At 37.4% G+C, this 24,568-nt stretch overlaps 4 protein-coding genes across 8 annotated transcripts; 2 read left to right on the top strand and 2 right to left on the bottom strand.

Annotated features, from left to right (window-relative positions):
- Positions 1 to 91: 91 nt before the first annotated feature.
- LOC113776455 (inter-alpha-trypsin inhibitor heavy chain H3) lies at positions 92 to 10,149 on the bottom strand. Of its 2 annotated transcripts, none has more exons than XM_027321623.1 (13): positions 9,618 to 10,149; positions 8,819 to 8,971; positions 8,512 to 8,724; positions 8,338 to 8,427; positions 8,033 to 8,146; positions 6,237 to 6,506; positions 4,623 to 4,779; positions 3,464 to 3,541; positions 2,879 to 2,979; positions 2,506 to 2,676; positions 1,392 to 1,466; positions 585 to 671; positions 92 to 460 (listed from the first exon to the last, which is right to left on the bottom strand). In XM_027321623.1, exons 1-13 carry the CDS (start codon positions 10,008 to 10,010, stop codon positions 113 to 115), a joined length of 2,250 nt encoding a protein of 749 aa, XP_027177424.1. In that variant the 5' UTR covers positions 10,011 to 10,149; the 3' UTR covers positions 92 to 112. The 2 variants fall into 2 exon arrangements, with proteins under 2 accessions (XP_027177424.1, XP_027177425.1); XM_027321624.1 differs by having other exon boundaries at positions 92 to 457.
- A 1,136-nt stretch (positions 10,150 to 11,285) lies between these two features.
- LOC113775567 (protein trichome birefringence-like 16) lies at positions 11,286 to 16,841 on the bottom strand. 4 transcript variants are annotated; one of them, XM_027320506.1, is made up of 7 exons: positions 16,554 to 16,841; positions 16,363 to 16,470; positions 16,183 to 16,273; positions 15,080 to 15,314; positions 14,100 to 14,282; positions 13,464 to 13,659; positions 11,286 to 12,669 (listed from the first exon to the last, which is right to left on the bottom strand). In XM_027320506.1, the coding sequence occupies exons 4-7, from the start codon at positions 15,231 to 15,233 to the stop codon at positions 11,841 to 11,843; spliced, it is 1,362 nt and encodes a 453-aa protein (XP_027176307.1). In that variant the 5' UTR covers positions 15,234 to 15,314; positions 16,183 to 16,273; positions 16,363 to 16,470; positions 16,554 to 16,841; the 3' UTR covers positions 11,286 to 11,840. The 4 variants fall into 4 exon arrangements, with proteins under 4 accessions (XP_027176307.1, XP_027176308.1, XP_027176306.1 ...); XM_027320507.1 differs by having other exon boundaries at positions 15,080 to 15,305; XM_027320505.1 differs by lacking the exon at positions 16,183 to 16,273.
- Positions 16,842 to 19,322: 2,481 nt separating this feature from the next.
- Positions 19,323 to 22,118, top strand: LOC113773551. Its single transcript, XM_027318188.1, has 6 exons — positions 19,323 to 19,584; positions 19,707 to 19,766; positions 19,871 to 19,933; positions 20,023 to 20,711; positions 20,877 to 20,940; positions 21,046 to 22,118. Exons 1-6 carry the CDS (start codon positions 19,323 to 19,325, stop codon positions 22,116 to 22,118), a joined length of 2,211 nt encoding a protein of 736 aa, XP_027173989.1.
- Positions 22,119 to 22,205: 87 nt separating this feature from the next.
- On the top strand, positions 22,206 to 24,377 carry LOC113773550. Its single transcript, XM_027318187.1, has one exon. The coding sequence runs from the start codon at positions 22,206 to 22,208 to the stop codon at positions 24,375 to 24,377; it is 2,172 nt and encodes a 723-aa protein (XP_027173988.1).
- Positions 24,378 to 24,568: the final 191 nt, after the last annotated feature.

Here is a 24,568-nt window from a genome sequence, read left to right as displayed (position 1 = left end):
ACGAGGTGCCATGGCTGGGTTGGTATAATTTTGTACATTGAACAGGATAAATACAGTATGCCGTATCGAGCACAAACATACAAGATGGTTAATTGCAAGACGCGATAAGTTCTCATCCATCCTGCCCGGGGCAGCATGCACCACAACAACTGTAGCAGCCTAGGCATGCCAAGGAACCGCAGAGTTGCGTTAGGACAACTGCACACTGGTCATTCAACCGTGAGCATACTTTAATACAGCACATGCAGCAGCAGTAATCGCAGAGTTTCCCACAACAGTTAGATGCTGCCTTTACTATAAGCTCAGCTGCTTCTGGAGGTTTAGTTTCATCAGATCCTGGCGGAATATTGTCAGCTGTAGCCGTTAAGTTGCCAAAACCAACTCCAAGGTTCCGTTTCACTATTATTTTCCGAGCCTTTGGATCTTCAGCTCTTTGAGGATCAACTTTCTTTGGAACCTGCTAGAATCAGCTCCAATTAAACAGGTGATAACTTACCATCATTGGAAAGTATAAAGCAATGAAAAAAAGAAGTCGAGCAATTAAAAAACTTGTAATTTAAAGCTTTTCTGGGAGTAACATAAACCTGTTTTTTGTTCACCGTGTCAGTCTCAAGCAAGAGTAAATGAGTGAACTCAGAAATTACAGAATTCTGAAGGCTCAATTTTGCAATCTGCGAATAGGAAAAGCAACTCCGTGATGACTTACTACTCAAAAGTAACTGGAAGATCGCGATAATAATGGTGAACTGCTGAGCAAACTCAAATGCTGAGGTTCTTTTTGGGCAAGCAAATATAAGCAAGAAGGCCAAATCCCCGAAATTTTTGCAGAAGAATCCAGATGATGATAAAAAATATATATATATATCTTCCAAAACCTTTTCTACATCAATTCTTGATAAGCCAAAATTTCATCGCACTTTCCTTGCAACAATTTGTTAATTACACTTCTCTCATAATATATTATAAACAGAACCAGTAATTAGCCCATATGCAATTAGTTTATAGTCCAATTCAAATCAACTATAAGTAACACAAATTAACACACCCATTATTCAACTATTATGAATTTTCAATTCTTAATTCTAGTTCTTGCAAAATTAGGATATTCAACTAACTTAATTTTCTGCCTAATAGATTTATGATTCATGGATAAATTACACTTTACCCTCCTATGGTTTAGCATACATAGTGTTAATTAAGTTGGGTAAATAAGTACACCAACCGGCACACAAACTACAAATGCAGGTTCAACTCTCAGAATTTAGTCAGCAAACGTGGAAATCCTTTTCAGCACTTATCAAACATGCACCCAACATTTTATAAGCCTATCAATGCTAATTCATTGGACCTATTTGAAGGTCATGCAATCCTAATGTCAGAACTGAAATGACCTTTGTCTCAAGCTCCTTATTTTCTGCAAACCAGGCTTCTGCTGTGAGTAGTTCAATCTCTTGCTTTGCTTGTACCTGCTAGACATAAAACAATTTGTCAGAGGGTAGCAGAGAACTTTTGGACATATCACTCCCTTCATACTTCAGTTCTAACATACTGTGGAGAATTACTTCATAACTCTTGGGATCAACTATAGTAGGAAACTAAAAGCATTATCTACATGAAACATCCAGGTGGTACTTCTTGAAGAGTTGGCACCTTTCAATTTAATAGGCACTTGCTATCATAATAACCCAAGTATCGTATCTTCTCTTTTGTTCATGTCGCATTTGTTTTGAAAGTATTATCCATCTTTGATATTGTTTTCCATAAAGCACTTAGCAGTTTTGGGTGCTTGATTAATCAATTCAGAAGTTAGCATCCCATCAAACAACAACATGGTGAGCTTTAACATAGATATCACTAGAACAAAACAAATCTCAGAATGAGACCTTCAACATTCTTTGTTACCATACTTTTTCACAGAATGAGCAAAGCAAATCTAGACTATGAATGATCCCTGCACATTCCCTCAGAATTTCAGCCGCTATGGGTCTGCTTTTTCCTCAGAACTTCAGCTGCTTGTCCAACTTATGACACTATAAGATAAGAGGTTCTTAGCCCTAATAGGACAAGGACTACCATTTTCCCTTCTCTTCTTTTTGTATTTTCAAGTATCTCTTTCTATTTCCATTGGCCTCTTTGGCTGGACAGGCTGTTAAAAGAAATACATGCAAACATATTAATGCTTGCCAATGTCATGGACATATATCAAGCTTGACCTTCAGTTGAAGATCTTCCAGTCTAAATTAAGAAAAACTGAACAATTTCATAGAAGAAAAGTAAAGAAATTTTGTAAAATTTTATAACTACTGATCTTTTGCTTTTGATAGCCGAGGATTTCTTTTTGTTGGACAGTTCTGAAGTAACAAGGCCAGTAAAAATAAGATGTTAAATTTAAAATAAAAACACAAATTTCAAGAACAGGATAAAATAGAAAGAGAATCTAAGCTACAATCTCTAGGTGACTAAGGGTACATTTATATACAGTAGCACACCAGATGTCTGTCTCACCTTGTGAAGAGGTATGTCCTTTGCATGGTGTACTTTCAGGTCTGCAGAAAAATTGCTTATATCTGCAAAGATTCCTGAAACTGCAAGGGTATCAGGGAATGTCCCCTGATACCTCCCTGATACTATCAACGGGCTTACAGATGAAAGATCTGGAATTCGAGAAGGATACACCTATGATGTTTATAAACAAACTTATTAAACAACATGGTTGAACTCCAATTGATAGGACAACCTGTCTTGAAATTGAAGTGAACTAATGGATGACAGATATATGCAGACACAGGATATCCTATCAATTTGATGTCAGGTAGTCCTATCAATTGATTAAGCAATGGGTGCCAGATGTATTCAGACATGGGAGATGCAATCATACCTCAAATTCATCAAGATCACCCACATTCTCCAAGGCAATATTCGCCAGAATGATGGATGAAGCTCTAGTAAATAAGCCTTCTATTCGAACGTCGATGGAATCTAATAAAACACCAAGGTGTATTACTAAAAAACAGAGGCCTGAAATTTATTTAGGTTTGTCTAATGAGTGACCTCAAGACACTAGTTAACTGTGCCACAAAGTGTTAGTCTTTTGGACAAGTAAAGTTAAACCTGGCAACTGTCTAAACCCAGGGGGCCAATAAATGCGAGTCTCTGGATTATAGATGGAAAAGTATGTGTGTGTGTGTGTGTTTTTTTTTAATTTAAGAAAAGTCTATTTTGTGAAAAGGGTATATCTTCCTGAAACAAAATCATTAGTATGATAATTCGACCTGTCCAAACCTACAAAACCCAATTCTCAGTCACTGCTCACAAAGTACAGTGATTCCCCTTTCCATTTTAAAGCACAAATTCTACTACAACTAGTTTATTCCATCAACATAATTTTCATAGGCTCTGCTGTCAAACCTTCCCCCTCAGCAGAAAATTTTCTTCTAAGACAATATCAAAACAAAAAGCATACCTGCATCATAAGAAGCATCATGGTGGCCACGGCCAATCATCGCAAGCATCCGAAGGAAATAATGGTTACAGAATGAACCTGAAAAGTGTCTGGAATTAGAAGGCAACAAACGAATAAAAGCTCATCTGTTAGAATAATTGGTTGTAGTTCATCCACCAGAGAAACACTGATGGATTACATGTATATTCAATCATTGAACTCCAAAGTGTCTTGCAGAAACATGTACTTTGCCCTCTTAAAAAGCAACCTCGATATGGTGCTTTTCTTTTCTGAACAATCTAGAGGCATCAATTAGGACAACTTTGAGCTCTCTATTGAATAGAAGTCCAGAGCAGTGATTAAAGGAAGATAGAACTCTCCACCATAAGGCAATGAATACAGAGAGAAGCCACATTACATAGAAGGAAAAGGAATCACTTAAGTATTAACCGAAGAGGTTACTCCTTAAAATTTGTAACAAACCATTAGATGATAGAATGTAAATAATGCAACTACAAAGGATTACAGTTTCTTCTTTTGGTTAACTTATATGCACAACAGCATAAGTGTTGACAAACAATTTACATTTTACTACCATGGGGGAAATGTTGAAATTAATTTGATCACTCAGGACATAACACGCTGATCTGGAACTCTTGTATGGTAGGCATGTTAGGGGCTACCACCTTGTTCATCTCATTTATTTCAACTGCAATTGAACTTTGACATGGTTAATGCCCATTCTCTTCAGTCTTTAAAATTGAACAACAAAAGAAAATGAATAAAAAAAGAAGCAAGCAGCATAAGAATTATGCACTTCCTAAATGACTCAATGACAAATAATTCTGGAGAAATCAATTTAACTTGTCAATATCTAATAATAAGCCATATCTGTTTTCCTCTTTTCATTGCTATAAGTAGGTATGCTGCTGGAACAATGCTTGTATGAATACAATGGCCGTGCAACATTTTGGCTACTGGAACCCAATTTCTAGTGTATTCTAGACAAGGATTTCTCAAGGAAAAAAATAAATCAGTATTGGACCAAGTTTTAAGAAACACCTTTACGGGAGGAGGAATTGAGCAGTTAGGATAAGGAAAAGCAAGTGTTTTTCTCCTTGATATTGTATTAAAGCTGATAGACTACAAGTGATAAGCAAATAATCGAAGATAAACATACCTATCCCAAATGTATAAATTCGTGGGAACATTTTTCTCTTATCCATCAAGCGACGTTTCATAACATCACAAATGCGTCTCTCATCTTCAACGGCGCCATCGGTGATGAGAAAAATAATAGGAATGGAACTTTTGGTATCAGATAACATCTCCATTGCCTGAGCAGAGAAATTTGATATAAGAGGAACTTCTCATAAGCACGGGGACACAGTAGACACAAACATTCAGATTTCTACAAACTTAAGGTAAAACTAGCCCAATAGGCACATTTGTGTACCAATCCCATGAGTCAGCATGCAACCATACCACACACATCTAAGCTTTAAGTTTTTGTACCATACAAACTCTAAAAAGAATGTCAGGGATAGAAGATTGTCATTAAGAAATATATATACATATATATAAATATTTTCATGTCAAGATTACTCAGTGAAGCTTTGTCACCAGATGATATTCTCAAAGATAAAGGATGTAGTACTCCTTCTAAACCTATTTCTATACAAATGGGAAGGTCATTTGTCATCTGTTTAAATATTGTGCCTTGACACAACAGGTTTGAAGACATTTTGAAGACATTCTTCAAGTTGCAATGACTGATGAATATGTACAGGAATACCTGAATCTCTTGGTGGTTGCATTACTCATCCAGTCTTAGTTGAAAGCTTTTTCATTAAAGTGTCTTTATTGAAATATATGTTTTATACAAGTATTTATGATGCTTATTTTGTCAAATCATGGCCATTGCTTCATCACTCTTAACCTCTCACATCTCAGGATAAGAGGTACTTAAGGTGCTACAGGGATCATTCTATGTTGAAAGCTTTTTCAAAATAAGGTTATTGAAAGCTATCCTTCATACAAGTATGTATGATGCTTATTTTGTTGAAGGAAGTCATGGCCATTACTTCACCACCATCAACCTCTCACCATCTCAACGTGGTTTTGTTAGGGGAAAAAAGTCAAGGAAAAACTGTCCATTGTAATCTCTATAAAGGGTAAAAATCTGTCAAAACCATGTATACAACACTGAAAGAGATAGAACCAAAATTGACTCAAATACTGAATTAACCAAATGAAGCAAGCTTTACTGACTTATCATATTATTAAAGGTTCCTCTAACAATTTCTTATATAACATCTCTAACTAGCATAGGTTAAGAAAGCGTGGCAATTCTTCTATGGATCTGGCACAGCAACTTTAAAATGTCAGCATTTCACCAAAGAATTGTCCTAAAAAAGACCAATCCTTTTTCGAGCGTTAAGACAAACACTGTTTTTTGGAGGTCTAGATAACTAGTTTATGTACTCTGTTTTAGAAACAAAAAATCTCGCCATGTAGTTTGGTTATGCCAAATGTTAATGTTGACTGAAACATTAAACTTACATGCACAACATATGCTCTTCCATTGAATTATATTCTAGAACCCATTTAGATATGTTGAATACCCGGCATTCAAATGGATAAATAGTAACCAAATAAAACCTAATTCTCCAGAGAAACACCCAAAAAGAGAGAGAGAGAGAGAGAGAGAGAGAGAGATATAGCTAGAGGGATGGAATATGTATACATTGCCAGAATATGTGAAGGTATACTTGTGCCAGAAAAGAATTAAGACCTGAGTCAAAGGAAGTAAAATATTTGTACTGCCGCCTGCAATAAGATTCATGTTAATCCACTCAGTGACTTTCTCAATAGCTTCTGTGGTAGCTGGCACCAGTGTTGATGAGAATATATAAGTTTCACCATTGAATGCTATTACATTAAATAGGTCCTCAGAGTCGAGCTTTGACAGAGATGAAAGAATAGCATTCTTGGTATCATCAAGAGGCTTTCCCCTCATGCTTCCACTTATGTCTATGACGAATATCAATGTTTTCTTGAAGACCTATGAGATATGAGTAGAAGATCACATCAATCCAATTTTTAAATGAAAACTTCATTAAGCATTCTCAAAAAGTAAAAGAAACTTAACAAGCAGAGGATGTAATGGAGCTCACATATCTCACTCTCTCTCTAGAGCAGATCAGTCCAGCAAAGTGTGGGAAACTCTTTAACCTATTGATTCTTTTGTTGAACATATATCTATGCAACTATATATGTCTATGATATTACAGTTTAACAGTAGATAAGACCATGTTTACGGATTAACCATCTAGTACTCCAAAAACCTTTTGGCCTACACAAGTCTCCACAGCTCTATATGTGTATAATTTTACAGATTGCAAGCAGATAAGACCATGTATATAGGATTGAATAACCTTCTAGTGGTTTGACAAAACATCCTGGTATTTGCTCCTTTAAGTACCAATATGGCTACATTGCAACCAACAGTAATTTTCAAAAGACAGAAGAGAACCAGTGCTAGTAAAAAACAGAAGAGGAATTAAATTTTTAATCCAGGTCAAAATGTCAAAGCTGACCAAATACGTTCTTAACTGGTGTCTAAGGTAAAAGCCAACACTAAGAGTGAATCAACAAACTTTGCAGCTTCAAGTACGTTATTATGCTCAGTAGTTTCACATACAACTTTTTTCACTTCATACACAATCAACGTATTGCTTTGTAATAAACAAAGAAGCACATTAAGGGTACATAATGCCAGATGACCCCATAAAAGAGGATATAGAAATAAAAGCTGAGCTTTAGATTTTACATTTTGACTCAATTCATGACCTAACCATTTGGATTTCAAGAATGCATTGCTTCTGTAAACAACTCTGACAACTCAAGCACATCCTCATAATGACAAGAGCCAAGTGGAAGCCAGTCAGATCGTAAGTAGTGCTACTCACAAACATTTTATATTCTAAAGAAAGTGTCTTAGACTGTATCCGTGCAATATTGATGACACGTTAACTTTTGAATCCCTTTTCTCAGGTTCTTCAGTTCTTTGTCAGGCATTTAACGTCTATTGACAACATCAAGAGAAAGTGAAAGTTAAATTCAGAAAGAAAAGAAAATTCAGTATTCTTGCTCGTGATTGGTCACTTCCGATGCATCCTGAAGCATGTTTAAAGTTGCAGCAAGATCTTTATCTCTTATAAAGTACATCATTTATATCTTGGCATGAACATTTATGTACATATGTAGCCATAAAGACCATATGACCAAATTAGAAAGCAACCATGAGACAAAGGTAACACTTTGATACGAGAAGAAAAGAATAAGCTAAGTGGGACAGAAAATTATCAAATTATTTGCCTAATTTGAAATTTACAGTACAGGGCTGAAGGTGCTCTTGGTATCCAGAATAAACTACCATGAGCATGATCATGTACCAACTGTCTAAGGAAGGCACACCGAAAATAGTTAAAAGAAATTCTTTTGTTCTCTTCTTGCCTTTCAGAAGTTAATTGCAAAAGAAAATTTCTTTCAATGTCAAAAAGCCAAAAGGAAAGGTGCTCAACCAACCTTTCTAGACTGGTTTCCGGGAAAAAGATAGAAGCAGAAAGCTTCTCGTCGATCAACGTCAAACAGTGATGGAGATTGTAAAAGCGCACCACCATACATTTGACTGGTAGAAATCTGCAATGACAGATAGAGATTTGCAAGAGATGAGTTATCTAGAGCTGAATTCGTGTTGTATAATTTTGCTCTGTGCTTTCATTTTGTTTTCCATTTTTCTTCTTCTTCCCAAACAAAAACACCATAATGTCTGATTTTAGAAGAATGAAGTACTATGCAACTTACATAAACAAAAGCGGGTAGGGCCTTACATTATACGTAAAGATGAAGTCACAACTTGACCATGTAAGAACTTCTGATTCATATGAGAAACCCAACTGTCCTGCTTGGCGCCTTAGCTCCTAGAGATGCCACAGTTCATTTTGTCAGTTAAAAGTTTGCTCAAAACTACATCAAATAACAAATTAACCTAAGTAATTCTGTACCTTGAGAGGATGGCTGGTTGTCTTGCACAAAACCTCTGTTTCTGGACCACAATTCACATTTAGGTGTATCTTTTCCTTTTTAGAAATTTTCTTTCCAGCAGGTGTGACATAGTCAGGGAAACTAAAGGGAATATTCAAGGTGAACTGGCCATCATGATATGATAATTTCTGAGACCATTTAACCTTAACAGAAAGATTTGATCCCCCATCAACCTGAAAAAATAAAATAAAATAAAATAAAGATTGTGCGTAACAGGTAACAGGTAAAAATTAAACAATAAAAATCACAAAATGCGCATAGGTTCACCTGTGGTATGGTAAGAGTGAAGATATGCGGCTTTAAAAAGCACACATCTTCAGCTTTGGCTCCCTTCTCTGCATTTCTTTCGTCGTCCATAGAAATTAATTGAGTAGAATATGATTTTTTGGGCACCTCAACCTCGACACCTAGAATTGAACCCTGTTAGCCAAATAATTTATTACTTGAGAACAAACAACCATCATTGTTTCACTTCTTGTGAAACAGCAAAACATTCTGAGAGTACAACACGTAAAATCTGAAAAAGCATGAAGATTATATGCATGTCAAACCAAACAACTAACTGGGTTGCAATTCGTCAACCCAGAAGGCAATATTCTTAAATTGTCATGTCCTTCTAAATGCTCAAGTAAGTTAAAAAGGAGCAATTTAAGGCAGTATCCATTAGCCGTATGTATCAAAACAAGGAAAGCTTTCTGCAATGCAACTTAACAGAAAGCACCAGGATTGCAATTTTTGCATGGTCATAGGAGACTAAAAGCTTGGCGCACATTTCCTGAAGTCGTTGAACTATGTTTGTTTGACATTAGCATGTTACCGTCCTGTAAGCTCTATGAGATTATGACGTTGAACTTGAAAGAGACGCAATGGTTTGATTACGTATACAATTCTCAGACCGGCCATTTTTTTTTTTTTTTTTTTTTTGAGCTGAGCTCGGGCAGCTTGATTCGTCCCTCCCATGAAAACAAGTAACACGTGATCAAGGGTAAAAAAACACATGTTCAAAAACTTCTATCAAACAGGAGTTCATCTTTTTTTCCTTTTGTGAAAGGGGGGTTGTGTTCACCTGTTCACCCATAGGAATTACAATACGACAATCACAGCCGCGGCTACCCATGACGCAATGCACTCGCCAGGAGCCGCTAACGGTAACGAAAGCCGTGTCCAAAAAGCAATCAACTTCCAGCGAAACGCCGTTCATCTGGAGCGGAATGAGCGCGGGAGGATCGCACCTGCCGTGCACGTGAGGCTGATAGCTGGGAACGTCAGGGTTATCGACGATAGCCGGGTCACCGATGACGGCATAAATCATGACGGCCGTGGGCAAATACATCTGCTGGGGCGTCTTGTCCATGGGCGTGATCGGCTTGGGAGGCGCAACAGCCCTATCTTTCCCAAAGTAGATTCGCTTAGAAAGCCTTAAGCCGTCCTCCACGGCCCTCGCAAACTCCTCCGCCATTTGAACAAAATCGTTAAGCCGCCCCACCCGATAAACCTGAGATTTTGGAGTGGAAGCAAAACTATAAACGGGGAGAAAAGGAAATGGAAGAGAACGGAAATGTGAAGAGAAGATGGAAATGAAAAAGATGTTTTGCTCAAATGGGATCTCGGAGAAAGCGATGAAACGTTAACGGCTATGTTGGTGGGGTTTGATTTGATTTGATTTCTTTTATTCCTTGGTTGGCTTTGTTTGTTTGTTTTTAGAGTTAACTCTTTTTTTTTTTTTAATATATTAGCATGTAAATGTACCTCTGGTTGACGAGCGCAAGCAAGCGAATGAAAGCCAGCATCTGGATCGTTTAATAGTTGTACGTAACTTAATAAGTGAGTTAATGCCAGCATGGAAGGCTAGCTGTCCGAGTTTATCCAGACTGATTTGTATTCTTGGACATTTGCCGAGTGTCCGACTGGACATTTGGCGAGTGCCGGGGCTGGACAACTAATACCCTGATCAAAGATGAGAAAAATGTAAGAAAACATAAATTTATTTAATGGTCGATGCACCAAGACCCATTTCTCCATTATTACGAGGAAACATTTTATTATAATAGCAATTACTAAAAACAATAATGATTTCTTGGAAGATTGTGCTAGTATAGATAGCGTTGAAATAATATAATGATTTCTTTGAAGATTGTGCTAGTATCGATAGCGATTTCAACGCTATGATATGATAGTGAGACGTAAAATCCAACATCAGCCGAAACAATTTTTTAAGAATTTGTTACCCCACCTCTCACGTGGGACTCCTCCTTGTTTCTAAGCCGTAACAATTCCCAATATCAGCTTCAACGAATTATGAAGGTCAGGAAAAGCACCGACAACAATGTCTTCGAGCGTCGCGACTACCCCCATCTAATCGTCCCCGTGTTACGCTAAAGTGAGGACTCTGACTCTCAGAAGTCAGAAGATCATATAGAGAACACCTGTGACTTCAGGTAATTACATAGTAATACTTGCATCCTTGGAGTTAGCTCCAAGTGAACCAAAAGTTTGCGGAAAACAGAAGCAATTGAAAAGGCACTGTGATGCGCTTTTGTAGCTCTGCAAATCTTAAAAAATAATAACCAGGAAATTGCCCCATTTATTAGGCCTGATCCTCAATACCGCACGATTCATTTATCTCTGCCATTTGCCTGCTTACTACATGAGAGTACTTCTTTGTTATCTCAACATTAAGCTGTGAATAAAGCATCTACCAATCCATCAAATGCAGATTACGGAAACAGCCAAATATTATCAAAGGCCATCGCGTCTGAATTGGCAGCAGCAGACTTATTGAGTCCGGCTTTTGATTGCAGCTACCATATGGTATTGACCTACAAAGTTCGCCTGTCCGGCTGATTACAGAACCAATTTGAATTTAGGGGTCTACCTCTTACACTATATATGGCTTCCCCTCTTATCAGCAATCCAGATGCACTTCACTTCACTTGCATTCCGGAGTCTTGGACAAAACTACAAGGAATGACCTTTAAGAATGTGAATACGCATCTGCTGCTAGCTGTAACGGGTATCCTACTAGTTAATTAGAATGGTGAACTCTGATTACAAAATAAAATAATGGCGGTTTAGGCTAATTAAGCGAACAATAAACCTTCTGACTCTCGTGTGAAACTCTTCCCTTCAAAAATTTTTGCCCCCGATTGCAGGCTTCAAATGAGCCACTCGACTGAACAGCAAGCACTATCCACTTACAGATTCCTCGTCAGGGTGTCTTGACTCTTTGAACTTCCAAATTACAAATAACAGACACAATTTCCAGCACTGAGAACAAAACTTTAACGGATCAGATTTGTGCAAAAAGAATTTCATTCCATGTATCTGGAACACCAGGTAAGCACCAGTGCAAACAATCTTGCACTCCTGGTGTGGCTTTAATACTGTACCGAGATATATGACCCTCATCTCTCAGCTGAGACAAAGCTGTGATGTCTAAGAGCTTAACACCAGTTCCTTTAACTGCCCCAGCAGCAAGGGGATCAATAGACTCATCTTCTACAACTTCCATTCCAGCAGACAGAGGAGTGGTATTGTCACAGGTTCCTCCAGTATTCCAATCTCCATTAAAGAAATGTCTTGGTGATATTGACCGATAGAATGCTCTCAAGCCAGGATACCTGGGAAGCTGTGAATTTACCCAGCCAACGATACTATACACAGTAAAATTCTTGGCGCCTGCAATCTCAGCAATCTTCCTATTGGTGTTAGGCACACCACCAACATGCATGACCCATCGGTTGGCCTTAAGCTTCCCTCTGTTCCAATGGTGTCCTGTATTTAGGACAAGAACATCAAACTTATGAATAAAACGCTTCAGAAATGCTGGTGGCCGATCCAGATGCATTGCAAAATCAGTCGCCGGATTAGAAACATTAAGGGGCTCCAAGTCACAGAGACTTGCAGACCAATAGTAAAGGACGGTAGTGTTGGTACTCGGGAACCTATAAGCCCAACCATCAGGGCGTGTAGCACCACGAGCTTTGACAAGACCATACTCCTTTCCCACATCAAGAACATCAGGCCTCTCTTCTCCTCCTGTGATCATGCACATCATAGATTGGAACTGCTGCCTACCTAATGAATCCCCAACAAAAGCCAGAGTTTTATTCACCATCCTGAGAAGATTCACCAAGAGCCACACTCCAAAGTTAAGAAGAGAGAGAGAGAGAGAGAGTAAACTATTAAAAAGGCAAACAAGATATCATCCAGCTCATGGAATGGAGAAATTATATCACGTGAAAGAACAACAAAAACATGCTTCAAATAAAAGTTTCCACACTGCATGAGGTGCACGACAGCATGCAATGGAAGGTATCACACACAAAAGAATAAGTCAACAGATGAGCTCCGTCTTCAAAATGCTAAACCTTGAAACACACATAAACAATAGATCCACTTTTCCTTTATGAGGGGACTGAATTTAAATTGGATGTAACATTTGAGAGATGTAAAATCGGGCAGTCTTTGATTCAGTATATGATCAGATATGGGGAAAGAATTTGCATGGTAACTGAACCTAAAACAGAAGAAATGTTTTTATCTTGATTATGTTAAACACTTGCACTTCAATCTTAGCCAAGATGACAAGTAATTGTTCTGGCACACAAGATGACATGTCAAACTAGTTTTTTCAACATGCAATATTTCATTCACATGTTTTCTCTTTTTCATCATCTAGTCAGAATTTGCAATTTCCTTTCTATTTCATTAAGCTAAACAAGCTCGAGCTCAAGTTTGAATTTGGCTATTTCCAGATTATTCAATCTCCCAGACAGGCACTCAAGCTCAGCTCTCAATTCAATTAATTAGTAGGAAGGTTGAGGCTTGGTTGGCAGCACAAGCAAGCAAAATATGTAATGCTGAATTTCGACATATTCATGATGAACATAGAGGAGAAAATAAGACTTACCTTGTCAAAAATTTTGGACCTGTGAAATCTTCCATGTCACAATCTTTTGGCCGCCAACGTAATTTCTCGTACTCAAAATCAGTGCGCTGAGTCATGCGGCAAGCCCACATAGATGACAACCATTGCTTACAACCCAATCCAGAATACAGAGGTCGAGCATCATCAATAACCCATCTACCTTTTCCAAAGTTACAGTCTGGAAATAGAGAAAACAGTGACTCAGTACAGTAGTTTGTGTTTGATGAGATCCTTTTAGCTATACATCAAATTTAAAGTGAAAAAGATGAACTTAAATGTGTAACATCAGAAATATGATGTGCCTCCATGCTGTCACCACTCAGTGCACCAGTAAAGCATATTTGTAAGTTCCTTTTCTTTTGATAAATAAAATATTTGAAAAGGCTTGCACACATCAGGTGTCAGAGAACATTAGTTCCTCATGAAACAAAACCCATATACTAAATGTAGTTATATTCCAAAGAAAAATGCCAAATTGATTTGGAATAATCACAAGCCAAAAATATATATTAGTGCCAAAGTTACTAATGAGTTTGTTGATTTTGATCTTGCTGGGATGACGAATTTTTTAAAGTACCATACTCCCAACAGTAGACATGACTATATTCCATATCCCACCTTGCCTTTGTGTAGAATTCACATATTGATGATGTTCATCTTCAGCAGAAGACTGTATGGCAGAGAATTCCAGGTCCTTAGAACTCAGCGGTGAAACAAAGTCTTTTTCATCCACTCTTAGACTACTCGTATTTTGTGAAACATCTTTTGTACCAGCAGCTTCTCTGATGCTGAAAGGAATTTCTGCACCACAAAGAGAAATACCAGAATCTGATTACCTGAAGCCGATGACTTAATAATGGAGAGAATGGAACACCAATGAACAATTGTAGTGGATACGAGATAAACAGACATGATGTTATCTGGTATGTGAAAGAAAATATGGTGCAGTAAAACATATATAGTCGACAGATAGACATCTGTATAAGACAAGAAGTAAGCCATATTGACTACCAGAAAGACATATATACTTTTTGACATTTATATTCTACAATATTAAAAGGCTAAGTTGAACAAAGGAGAATATATCGGTTCCAGACATTTCCACATCTAACACAGACTAAGCAAGTTCTACATGTCCCACAAAATTCTATTCTATTATTGAGAAGAAAAGCCAAGAAACAAGATACATCACAATGGCAAAAAGCATCCAAGGCAACAACACACTATTAACATTTGGTCATATGTGAAAAGAGAAGTTAGAAGTCCATTTCATAGAACAATCCAGCCAGGATTCAACTAAATGGGAGGATGCTTTATGTTATTTTAGTTTGTCATCTTCAAAACCAAGAGAACAAGCTTTCTGGTATATTCTTCCTCGGCAAGAGAGGTTTTCTTATACCTCTGCCCCATCTTTCCTGTCGAAATGGTTGTATAACAAAGAGAAACGAGAGGCAACTTTCCACTTAGTTCTTTAGTGCTTCAATTTCCACAATTGTGATAAGGACTTGCAAACCGGAAAAGGAGAACATCACAAAAAGAGCAAAGAAAAAAAAATTAATGTAGCAAATTGAATGTTGGATCACATTTAAAACACAGACCTGGTGTCAAATATGACAAATCACTCTCAGGTGGATCTAAAGAGGTGAGCAACGTAGTTTTTGTCCATGCCAACATAAGAACAGCTAGGCATACGAAACCAATGAGGATGAGAGAGACCTGTGCAACCTTCAAGCCATAAAAGCCTCCTTTCATCCTTAATACTAGTTTATGCGAAGACTTCAATTCATCTCAATGTATTGCTGTCAGTTTCCTTCATATTAATACCTGTAGAAGCTTTAACACAACAATAGGTAAGAGGCAGGCAATGACTCTTGCTTTTGGGAGTTCAAATCAAACTTATTGGATATTAATAACTCAAGCATCTAAACAGCAAACAGACACTAAAGAAAATAAACAGAAATCAATGGAAGCATGGTCAACAAACTTGAAAGCATGTAACAAATTCAAATTTACAAAATCTCATGGTACGACGGGTTCAAAATTGACAAGTGGATATCAAAATGCACAAGTGATTACTAGCAAAATGCTATGACTACAATCTATAATATAACGAGGAAAACATTCTACGGCCATGACCTATCATCATAGCTGCAACACAACATATCAATAGAGGCAGGAAAGAAAGAGCCGAAGTATATGTAGTCCAATGGCCCAAGCCTTGACAAACATCATTAGGCACAGGTATTACTAGCAAATCTAAGTTGTTCATTATGAAATCTAACACCAAAGTGAGGTGCTTAAGAATCAAGCTAGGGCAGAAGCAAAATACCAAGAATGCATGTTTAGTTCCTCTGCTGAAGGCATCTAATCAACATTCTACAATTTCTTCCATGAAAAGCTGATAATTTGGCAAGCATATTTGTTCCTGATAACCAGGACAACACAAGACAAAAGCAACGTTTTTTCAACCTGAATATACCTAAAAGTTCCAGCAAAGTAAAATAATAGTACTAGCACTTTAATATAATTACAAAAAAACTGAAGCTTACACTCATAATTCTCAACTACATACCAAGCAAAAATAACAAGCATTTACCATAACAAATTTTTGCACCCACACAAGCACAAGTAATTTTCCTCACAAAGATATCACATTCAGGGGGAGCAAAAACAATAAAACGAAAAAAATGAATGGCCCAACCTGTACTGCGGATTTGCATGTATTTCGCAAATATTAGAGAAAGATTTTAGAACAAGGAGGGGGTAAGCTATATAACACCACATTAAGCTACCTGAAATATAAGCAAAGAAAATATATAAATCTCGGATCAATCAATTCGCAGATCCCGAGATAAATCAAGAATACAATTACAACACCTACATCCAGCTCTTTGCTTAAATTTCACGAAACATTCAGCGGTCCTCTGCACAACCTCATCTCCAGCAAAGCAAAAATAAGAGACCACAAGGGGATGCCAAACGACGTTGCCTAATCACAAAAGAAATATCATTTCAGATTACTTACAGCATAAAATAAAATACAACATAAAAATAAATTGCACAAACGCTCACCTGAAATTAGCCACAGCCGAACCTCCAAAAGGTTCTGATCTTAATTACCAGAAACAGAAACCGCAGATCACTACAAGCTTCCTTATCGAAAATAGTGACAAAAGAGACAGAGGGAGCGGCGGTGAAAATGACGGCGCCGTGTGAAGTTTAACGTAAGAATACAGCTGGAGGACAGAGAGGGGGTGGGGGTGGTGGAGGTTGTGGGGAGGAGAAGGTGAAAATGACAAATTGAGAGAGATGGCGGGGCGGAGCGCAGACGAGGCGAAAATCACGGTGATGTCGTCCTATTCAACACAGATTTTATAGTTTGACGACTGACTGTGATGCCAGGATGCTCCTCAAGTCGGGACTAATTTTATTAAAAGTGACCGTGTTTATAATTTTAAAATCTTTTAAAATATCTGTCAACTTATCAAACTCAAACTTATTTTCATTCTTTTACTAATATTTACATTTTTATTTATTTTTCATATTAAATTTAAATTTAATTTTTAATTTTTAAAGAACAATTATGTAAGCAAATCTACTAACATTACCGTTAAATCATTATTTTTTTAAAGTTAGAGATTTCAAAATGTGAGAAATAATTTAGTACGGAGGATGGAGGAGGATCGGATTAAATAATAAGAAGATATGAATTATAAGTAAGAGGCCTTGAACGATTAATAAAAAAATTTTAAAAAATTTGGGATTGAGCAAGTATTAGTCAAATAGTAAGGATAGAATTAATTGTATTAATTATGGGAGAAGTGCATTGTGGGAAACGAATGAATCGTGTATTAATTAAGGGAAAAGTGCACTATAGGAAAGGAATGGATAGTCTGTCAAAGCTTAGTTAGTTAATTAGCTAAAATGGGGAACTTTCCTCGAGATTTGATTGACTCTCAATTATTCTTCTTAGGTGCAGCCGCGCTAGTGGGTGGGTGGGAGGAATGTAGTGGATTTAGTAATTTATGCTTTTTTATTTGGTGTTATAGTCTCGGTGGTGGGGCCTAGGGTCGTAGTTTTTGTTGGATCCTTCCAGCACTTATTATCAAGGGTAATTTCAGAAACATCAGGGAGGTTTCTCACGCTTTTACTGACATCTTTTGAAGTTTTCAAAATTTCACCTGACCTCCCTTACTTTTGAGTTTTAGGTAACAATGCAGTCCAAATCATATTACTTTTTTTCATGTGTGTGAAGATATTTTTATTCCATGGATGTCGTTTTGCTTCTTGTATTAATAGAAGATTAAATTATTAGAATGCTTACTAAAGTTGAACAGTATAAGTACAATACAAAAACTTGTTTCAAGTGGCAATTGTATCTAAAATATCTAAAAGGGGGAACGCCCATTTGCTACAGTCCATCCATGGCCCGGTTTCGGCCGTAATTCTCGTGACTTCGTGGCCTATTTTGGTCTTTCCACCGTATATGTCTTGCAATAGTTTGTTGCTTGTTTTCTCCTTCTATATTCCTTGTGCTCTTAGAATCACGAACTAATATATTATAATTATTATAATGGCCAACAAAGATATTGCGCTTTAATGACCCTGTACCGTGCCTTTGTCATCTGTCTTGCCGCTGCAGCCTTCAGTGTTTCCATCTTCCCAACTTTGTGCTCCATCCATGCAATCCACATATATACAAGTAGAACCTATTGACTCTATTGCCCTTGTCGAATATTAAGTTGACTACTCCTCTTGTAATATTCATCTTTATTATATAACTTTAGTGTGCATATTTAGATCTTTGCCCTTATGGTACATTTGTGCATGTGTGTATTTCACGGACCCTTCCCTCAATTGTCTAACTTTGTACAACAATCTCAATTGCTGATTCCTTGCACACCCTTTCATGTTGCTCATTAATTACTGATAGTGACGGTCTATCAAGTAGCCATTTTCAGTCACTTATATTTATCCTTTTTCACCCCACTATATACGTTTTCTGTACTCTATATGTTTTCTTTTTCTATTACCGATTATCCAGTAATTTTTCTATCCTACAGTTGGCATCATGCCCTTTGAATTTTTCGCTCTAATGCTTTTTTCCTCCCGTTTATACATGTTTACTTCCACGTGCTCTTTCTTGTACCGCTCCTGTTTGCACTCCGTTTCTTTTTCCTTCTCTGAAAGCCACCCAGTCAATAGCCGTCTCTGTGTTCCTTGGTCTTCATCTTCGTTTTTGCTTCTCCACTCGCCATGACTTCCATCTTGGTGCTGTTATTCTGTTCTTTACTATATGTTCTATAGTTCTGCTACATGTTCATCTTCATCATCTTACCCATGGTTCCAGCAATGAATATTCTATCTATTGCATATTTGTCTAGGTGTTAGCCATTTACTTCTTCCTTTTACATATCATCTTTTTCTCGCCTTATAATTCTTTGTATTTTTCCTCAGGTCATCAAACAACAACGTTTTCCTAGGTGTTAAAAATCAGTAAGAGAAACCAATTTCTTTCCATTATCTTTTGCTCATCACTCAAAGCTCCGAAGCCGAACCAGTTTTCTCCCACCTTAACTGGTATGCACATGACTCTTGCCCATAACTCTTCCATCATACGTTTGCTTTTGCTGCGCAGTTCCGTTCTTAAGAATCATGCGAACGTCTTTTACTTATTATTTTTTTCCTATGCATGTAATCCTTATCTAATGTATATAATGTTTTGGTAACTTACACATGAAAACGATATAATCATCCTTCTGCTTCATATTTTTTATTATCCAATTATAGCAACTATTATTTTTATTCATTTTATCGCTTTCCTATAGTTTGTTTGTGACCATGCCGCGAAAACGAAAATATGCTTCGTATGAAGAAATGTGTCTGCACAAGAATCACCGTCGTAGGGAAGCTAGGGCGTCTATGCTTGACCCAATGGTTCATACTAAAAATCCAGCTAAACTTCAAAGCAACAATATTGTATCATCGACTCCAGTATCGCTACTTTCTGAGAATCAGCTGTCTGATGCTTCAGAAAACATAAGCCTATCGCTTCCTATGCCATCCGAACATGTCCTCAAAACATCTGACATACCTTCAGCAAGTAAGACACTTCCTTTAGTCGTCCATATATACTTCATCTAACAAAACATTCAGTACACCAATTTTCTTTAAAAAATTTATATTCATGTCTTGTCTAAGAATCTTTGTCCACCAATAATGCAGCCTGTTCATATTCTAACAACCATGTCTACTGTGATGTCATATATGGACCAAGTAATGGAGGTATTTATACCTTTGTCACTGCTATAACTTCTCCCACTATTGAATATTTGTTTCGTGCAAATTTTCCTAAATACCTTCGTCCATCTTTTACTTTTTACATCCAGTTCAACAACAAACAGTGTTTCCTAGCTCTCAAATGACCAGCAACATGCCAAAACAAAATGCTGGTACATACGAAAACTCTATCTATTGCCTAAAATACTCAATAAATCTATCTATATCTGCGCCATCTAATTGAACAGTCTCCCATTCTTAGGTAATCAACAAAAGGTCAAAAAAAAAAACCAACGGATTGATAGGATTCCTACTCAACCCTCTGTTTTACCTATTGTCCAAGATTGTGTTTTTTGTGGTGCTAAACGTTTCTACCTTGAGCCACCTGGTTTTTGCTGTGCTTCTGGTGAAATTCAATTAGTTGAGACAGAAATGCCAGCTCAGCTAGCAAAACTGTACACTGCTAATACTCCTGAAGCAATTGAATTTCGCCAATGTATCAGAAGCTATAATAATATGTTCGCATTCACGTCTCTGGGAGTTCATTCTGATAAAGAGTTGAATAAGAGAGACAGAGAAATCTATACATTCAGAGTACAGGGGCAAATGTACCATTTTCTCAATCCCCTGGTTCCAATGGACGGCTACAAGCCATCAAATGTACAGTTATACTATTTTGATACTGAGCATGAAATTGCGAATCGGATGGCCATTTCTGATAAATTCCGAGAAACTATTCTGGAACAACTGCAGCAAATTCTGGATCATAATCCCTACGCTGCATTTTTTCGCAGTTTAAGAAGCTTTGAAGACATTTATAACCATAAAGTTTTCTTAAACTCTCACCCTTCTCTAGACCAGCGTGTGTATAACACTCCAACAGTCTCTCAAGTCGCTGCCATATGGACAGAAAATGACCTTAATATAGGAGATTCTTCTCAGCATATACAGGTATATCCAAGGAGTGGTAGACCACAAATCATTAAACACTACTTTGGATGTTATGACACGTTACAGTATCCCTTAATTTTTGCGAGAGGTGAGACCGGATGGCATGAAGGCATACAAAGAATTTTTAAAGATCAGCAGCCTGTACAAGATTTCATGACATGTCAGGGCCATGATATTCATATAGACCATTGTTCTTCTGCAGAGGAAATAATTAGAGCTGAGAATGCAGGTAATGAATAAAATATGATATGTCTTATGTATAGTCCTTGCTACTATCTTTTTCTCATCCACATAGTCTGTCATACCTTTTGACAACTTCATTGTCTTACACCAGTTTTGCAGAAAAGAAAGAAAAAAAGGAGCACTGTCTCTTGTCGTGAATACTATTGCTACAAGTTTCAAATGCGCCTAATTGACAAATCCTTATTACTGCACTGTGGGAGACTCTTCCAGCAATTCTGTATCGATACATATGTCAAGATAGAATCAGCAAGGCTGGATTTTCATCGGAATAGGCAACGACAGATCAGAACAGATGTTTACCAAGGAATTTTAGACAGCATTTCAAATGGAGAAACCTCTACATCAAACATTGGTAAACGAATATATTTGCCTGCCTCTTTTATTGGAGGCCCTCGAGATATGAAACGAAGATACATAGACGCCATGACGCTGGTTCAAAAGTATGGAAAACCTGACATATTCTTAACAATGACTTGTAATCCAGCTTGGCCTGAGATCAAGAAGCATTTATCTAATGGCGACGAAGCACACAACAGACCTGATGTAACATCAAGAGTATTTCGTGCCAAACTAGAGATGCTCAGAAATGGTATTATCAAAAAAGGGCTTTTTGGCAAAGTTGCAGCATACACGTATGTTATAGAATTCCAGAAAAGAGGCCTCCCACACGCATATTTTTTGATAATCCTTGCAAATGGATGGAAATTGGACTCACCTGAAGCTTATGATCGAGTTACATCTGCAGAATTACCGGATCCAGCTTCTTTCCCTTACCTCCATTCTGTTGTGGTTGCTCATATGTTGCATGGACCATGTGGAACAGCTAATAAAAACAGCCCATGTATGAAGCAAAATGGAAAATGCAGATTTGCCTATCCAAAGGAGTTTGCTGAATTCACAAGGCATAACAAGGATTCGTATCCTCTATACATGCGCCGTCATGATGGAAACACTGTCACAGCTCGTCACTTCCAGTTTGACAATCGTTGGGTTGTTCCCTACAATCCATACTTACTTGCCAAGTATGATTGCCACATCAATGTTGAAGTTTGTTCCACAATTGAAGCTGTTAAATATATTTACAAATATATCTACAAAGGACACTCAAAGATCCTATATCAGCTCAATGCAGCAGAGAGTGATGGAGCAGTTGACGAAATATAAAATTTCCAATCTGGACGTTGGATATGTGCACCAGAAGCAGCATGGCGAATATTTGCTTTTGACCTCAGTAACTTGAATCCATCTGTCATGGCACTACAGATGCATTTAGAAGGAGAACAGTCAATGATTTTTAATGAGGATGATATTCTGGAAAGACTTGCAGTGGATGAACGAATGTCACGAACTATGCTAACAGAATTTTTTCGGATGAACAGTGTAGATAAACATGCACAGGCCCTAAAATGTCTTTATAAAGAATTTCCTCAGCATTTTGTATGGAATGCAACCCACAGAATATGGGAACCGAGACAAAGACGAAGCACAATTGGAAGAGTAACTGCAGTGCATCCAACTCAAGGTGAAAAGTACTACTTACGGATGTTACTAATGCATGTCAGAGGGCCTATGTCTTATGAAAGTCTAAAACACATTGGTTCCAGAACAGCTTCAACTTTCAGAGAAGCTGCAGAAATTCTAGGCTTATTAAAGACTGATGATAGTGCAGAACAATGTTTACTTGAAGCTGTATCATTCCAGATGCCTTATACTCTCCGTCATTTGTTCGCTCTCATTCTGGTCCATGTAATACCTCCTAATCCAATGTTGCTTTGGCAGAAATTTGAACCATACCTGTCTGAAGATATTTCTAGAGACAAGTCTTTATCACCTGAGCAGACAAAACTCAAAGTCCTCCAGCTCATTGACTCTCACCTGCAATATATGGGCAAACATCTTGCTGATTTCAACATACATGTCCCTGACACTGATGCTTTTTCCATTCAAAGAGACACACAAGAAATAGAGGCCGAGCTCGACATCAAAGTTTCTGCTGAAGATACAGCATCAGTTGCTCTTCTCAATGATCATCAACGATCTGCTTACAATAAAATCATCAATAGAATTGACAATAACATAGCAGGAGCTTTTTTTATAGATGGGCCAGGAGGAACAGGGAAAACATTCTTATATAAAGCCTTACTATCAACTGTCAGGTCTAAAGGCCAAATCGCATTAGCCACAGCATCATGCGGTGTTGCTGCTTCTATTCTTCCAGGAGGACGTACAGCTCACTCTCGATTTAAGATTCCAATTCATGAGGATAATGACAGTGGCTGTAATGTTAACAAACAAAGTAGCAGTGCAAGATTAATCAAACAAGCCAAGCTCATCATCTGGGACGAAGCAACAATGGCCAAAAAATATGCTATTGAGTGCTTTGACAAGCTACTAAGGGATATAATGGACTCAGATACAGTATTTGGTGGCAAGGTTATCGTATTTGGTGGCGACTTTCGTCAGACATTACCTGTTGTCGTCAAAGGGTACAAAGAAGATTACATTTCTGCCAGCTTGGTAAAATCTTATGTTTGGAACCATCTTGAAAAACTCTGCCTGGTTGAAAACATGCGTGCACATTTAGATAAACCATTTTCAGATTTTCTTCTGAGTCTTGGTAATGGAACTTTACCTTCCTTTGATGACTCGAAAATAACATTGCCACACTATCTTACAATACCTTTTGTTGATGATCAATCTTCACTTTCTGCTCTGATCACCAGTGTCTTTCCTGACCTCACAGCATTTGGTACACACTCATTGCATACACTTAACAGAGCTATACTAACTACCAAAAATGAATTTGTGCACGAGATAAACAACCTCCTGATCACAAAGTTTCCTGGTACAGAACAGAGATATGTAAGTTATGATGAAACTATAGACCAATCCAAACAAGCAGAACACGAGGACTTTTTACATTCATTAGAACCTCCAAGCCTACCACCATATGAACTCATTCTAAAAGTCAATAGTCCTATTATATTACTTAGAAACCTGAACCCAAAAGAAGGTTTATGTAACGGAACACGACTAATCTGTCTTGATTTCGCTCCCAATGTTATCCATGCACTCATTGCTGTGGGAAATCATACCGGAAAGCAAGTCTTTATCCCAAAAATCTCATTACAGTGTTCTGACAGTAACATTTACATAGTACCCTTCAAGAGAACACAATTTCCAGTCAGACTTTGTTTTGCCATGACCATTAATAAAGCACAAGGACAAACACTCGACTTTGTGGGCTTGTACTTAAAGGAACCAGTATTTGGTCATGGTCAGTTGTATGTTGCTTTATCTAGAGCTAAAACAGCAAATGATGTTAGAGTTTTAGTTAAGCCCTCTCCAGATGAGCAGACTGACAGAGTTTCTACAAGAAACATAGTATACAATGAAGTCCTATCAATTGCTGGTGTTATTTAAGTACTGTCTCTCTTTAGCTTCTATCATTAACATTTAACTTTAGCTTTATTCGCTTGCTCCTTATAATACACAAATATTATTCTCCTCTCTTAAATTATGCGTTTTATATTAACATTTTAGATCCCATTTCATTCACATTACCATTTACTTTTCTCAATAATATTGTCGCTCCCACGCTCTACCTTGTAGTC

The sequence above is a fragment of the Coffea eugenioides genome, chromosome 6 (assembly GCF_003713205.1).
Source record: "Coffea eugenioides isolate CCC68of chromosome 6, Ceug_1.0, whole genome shotgun sequence".
NCBI classification, from domain to species: Eukaryota; Viridiplantae; Streptophyta; class Magnoliopsida; order Gentianales; family Rubiaceae; genus Coffea; species Coffea eugenioides.
This window is presented reverse-complemented; position numbering and strand designations above follow the sequence as displayed.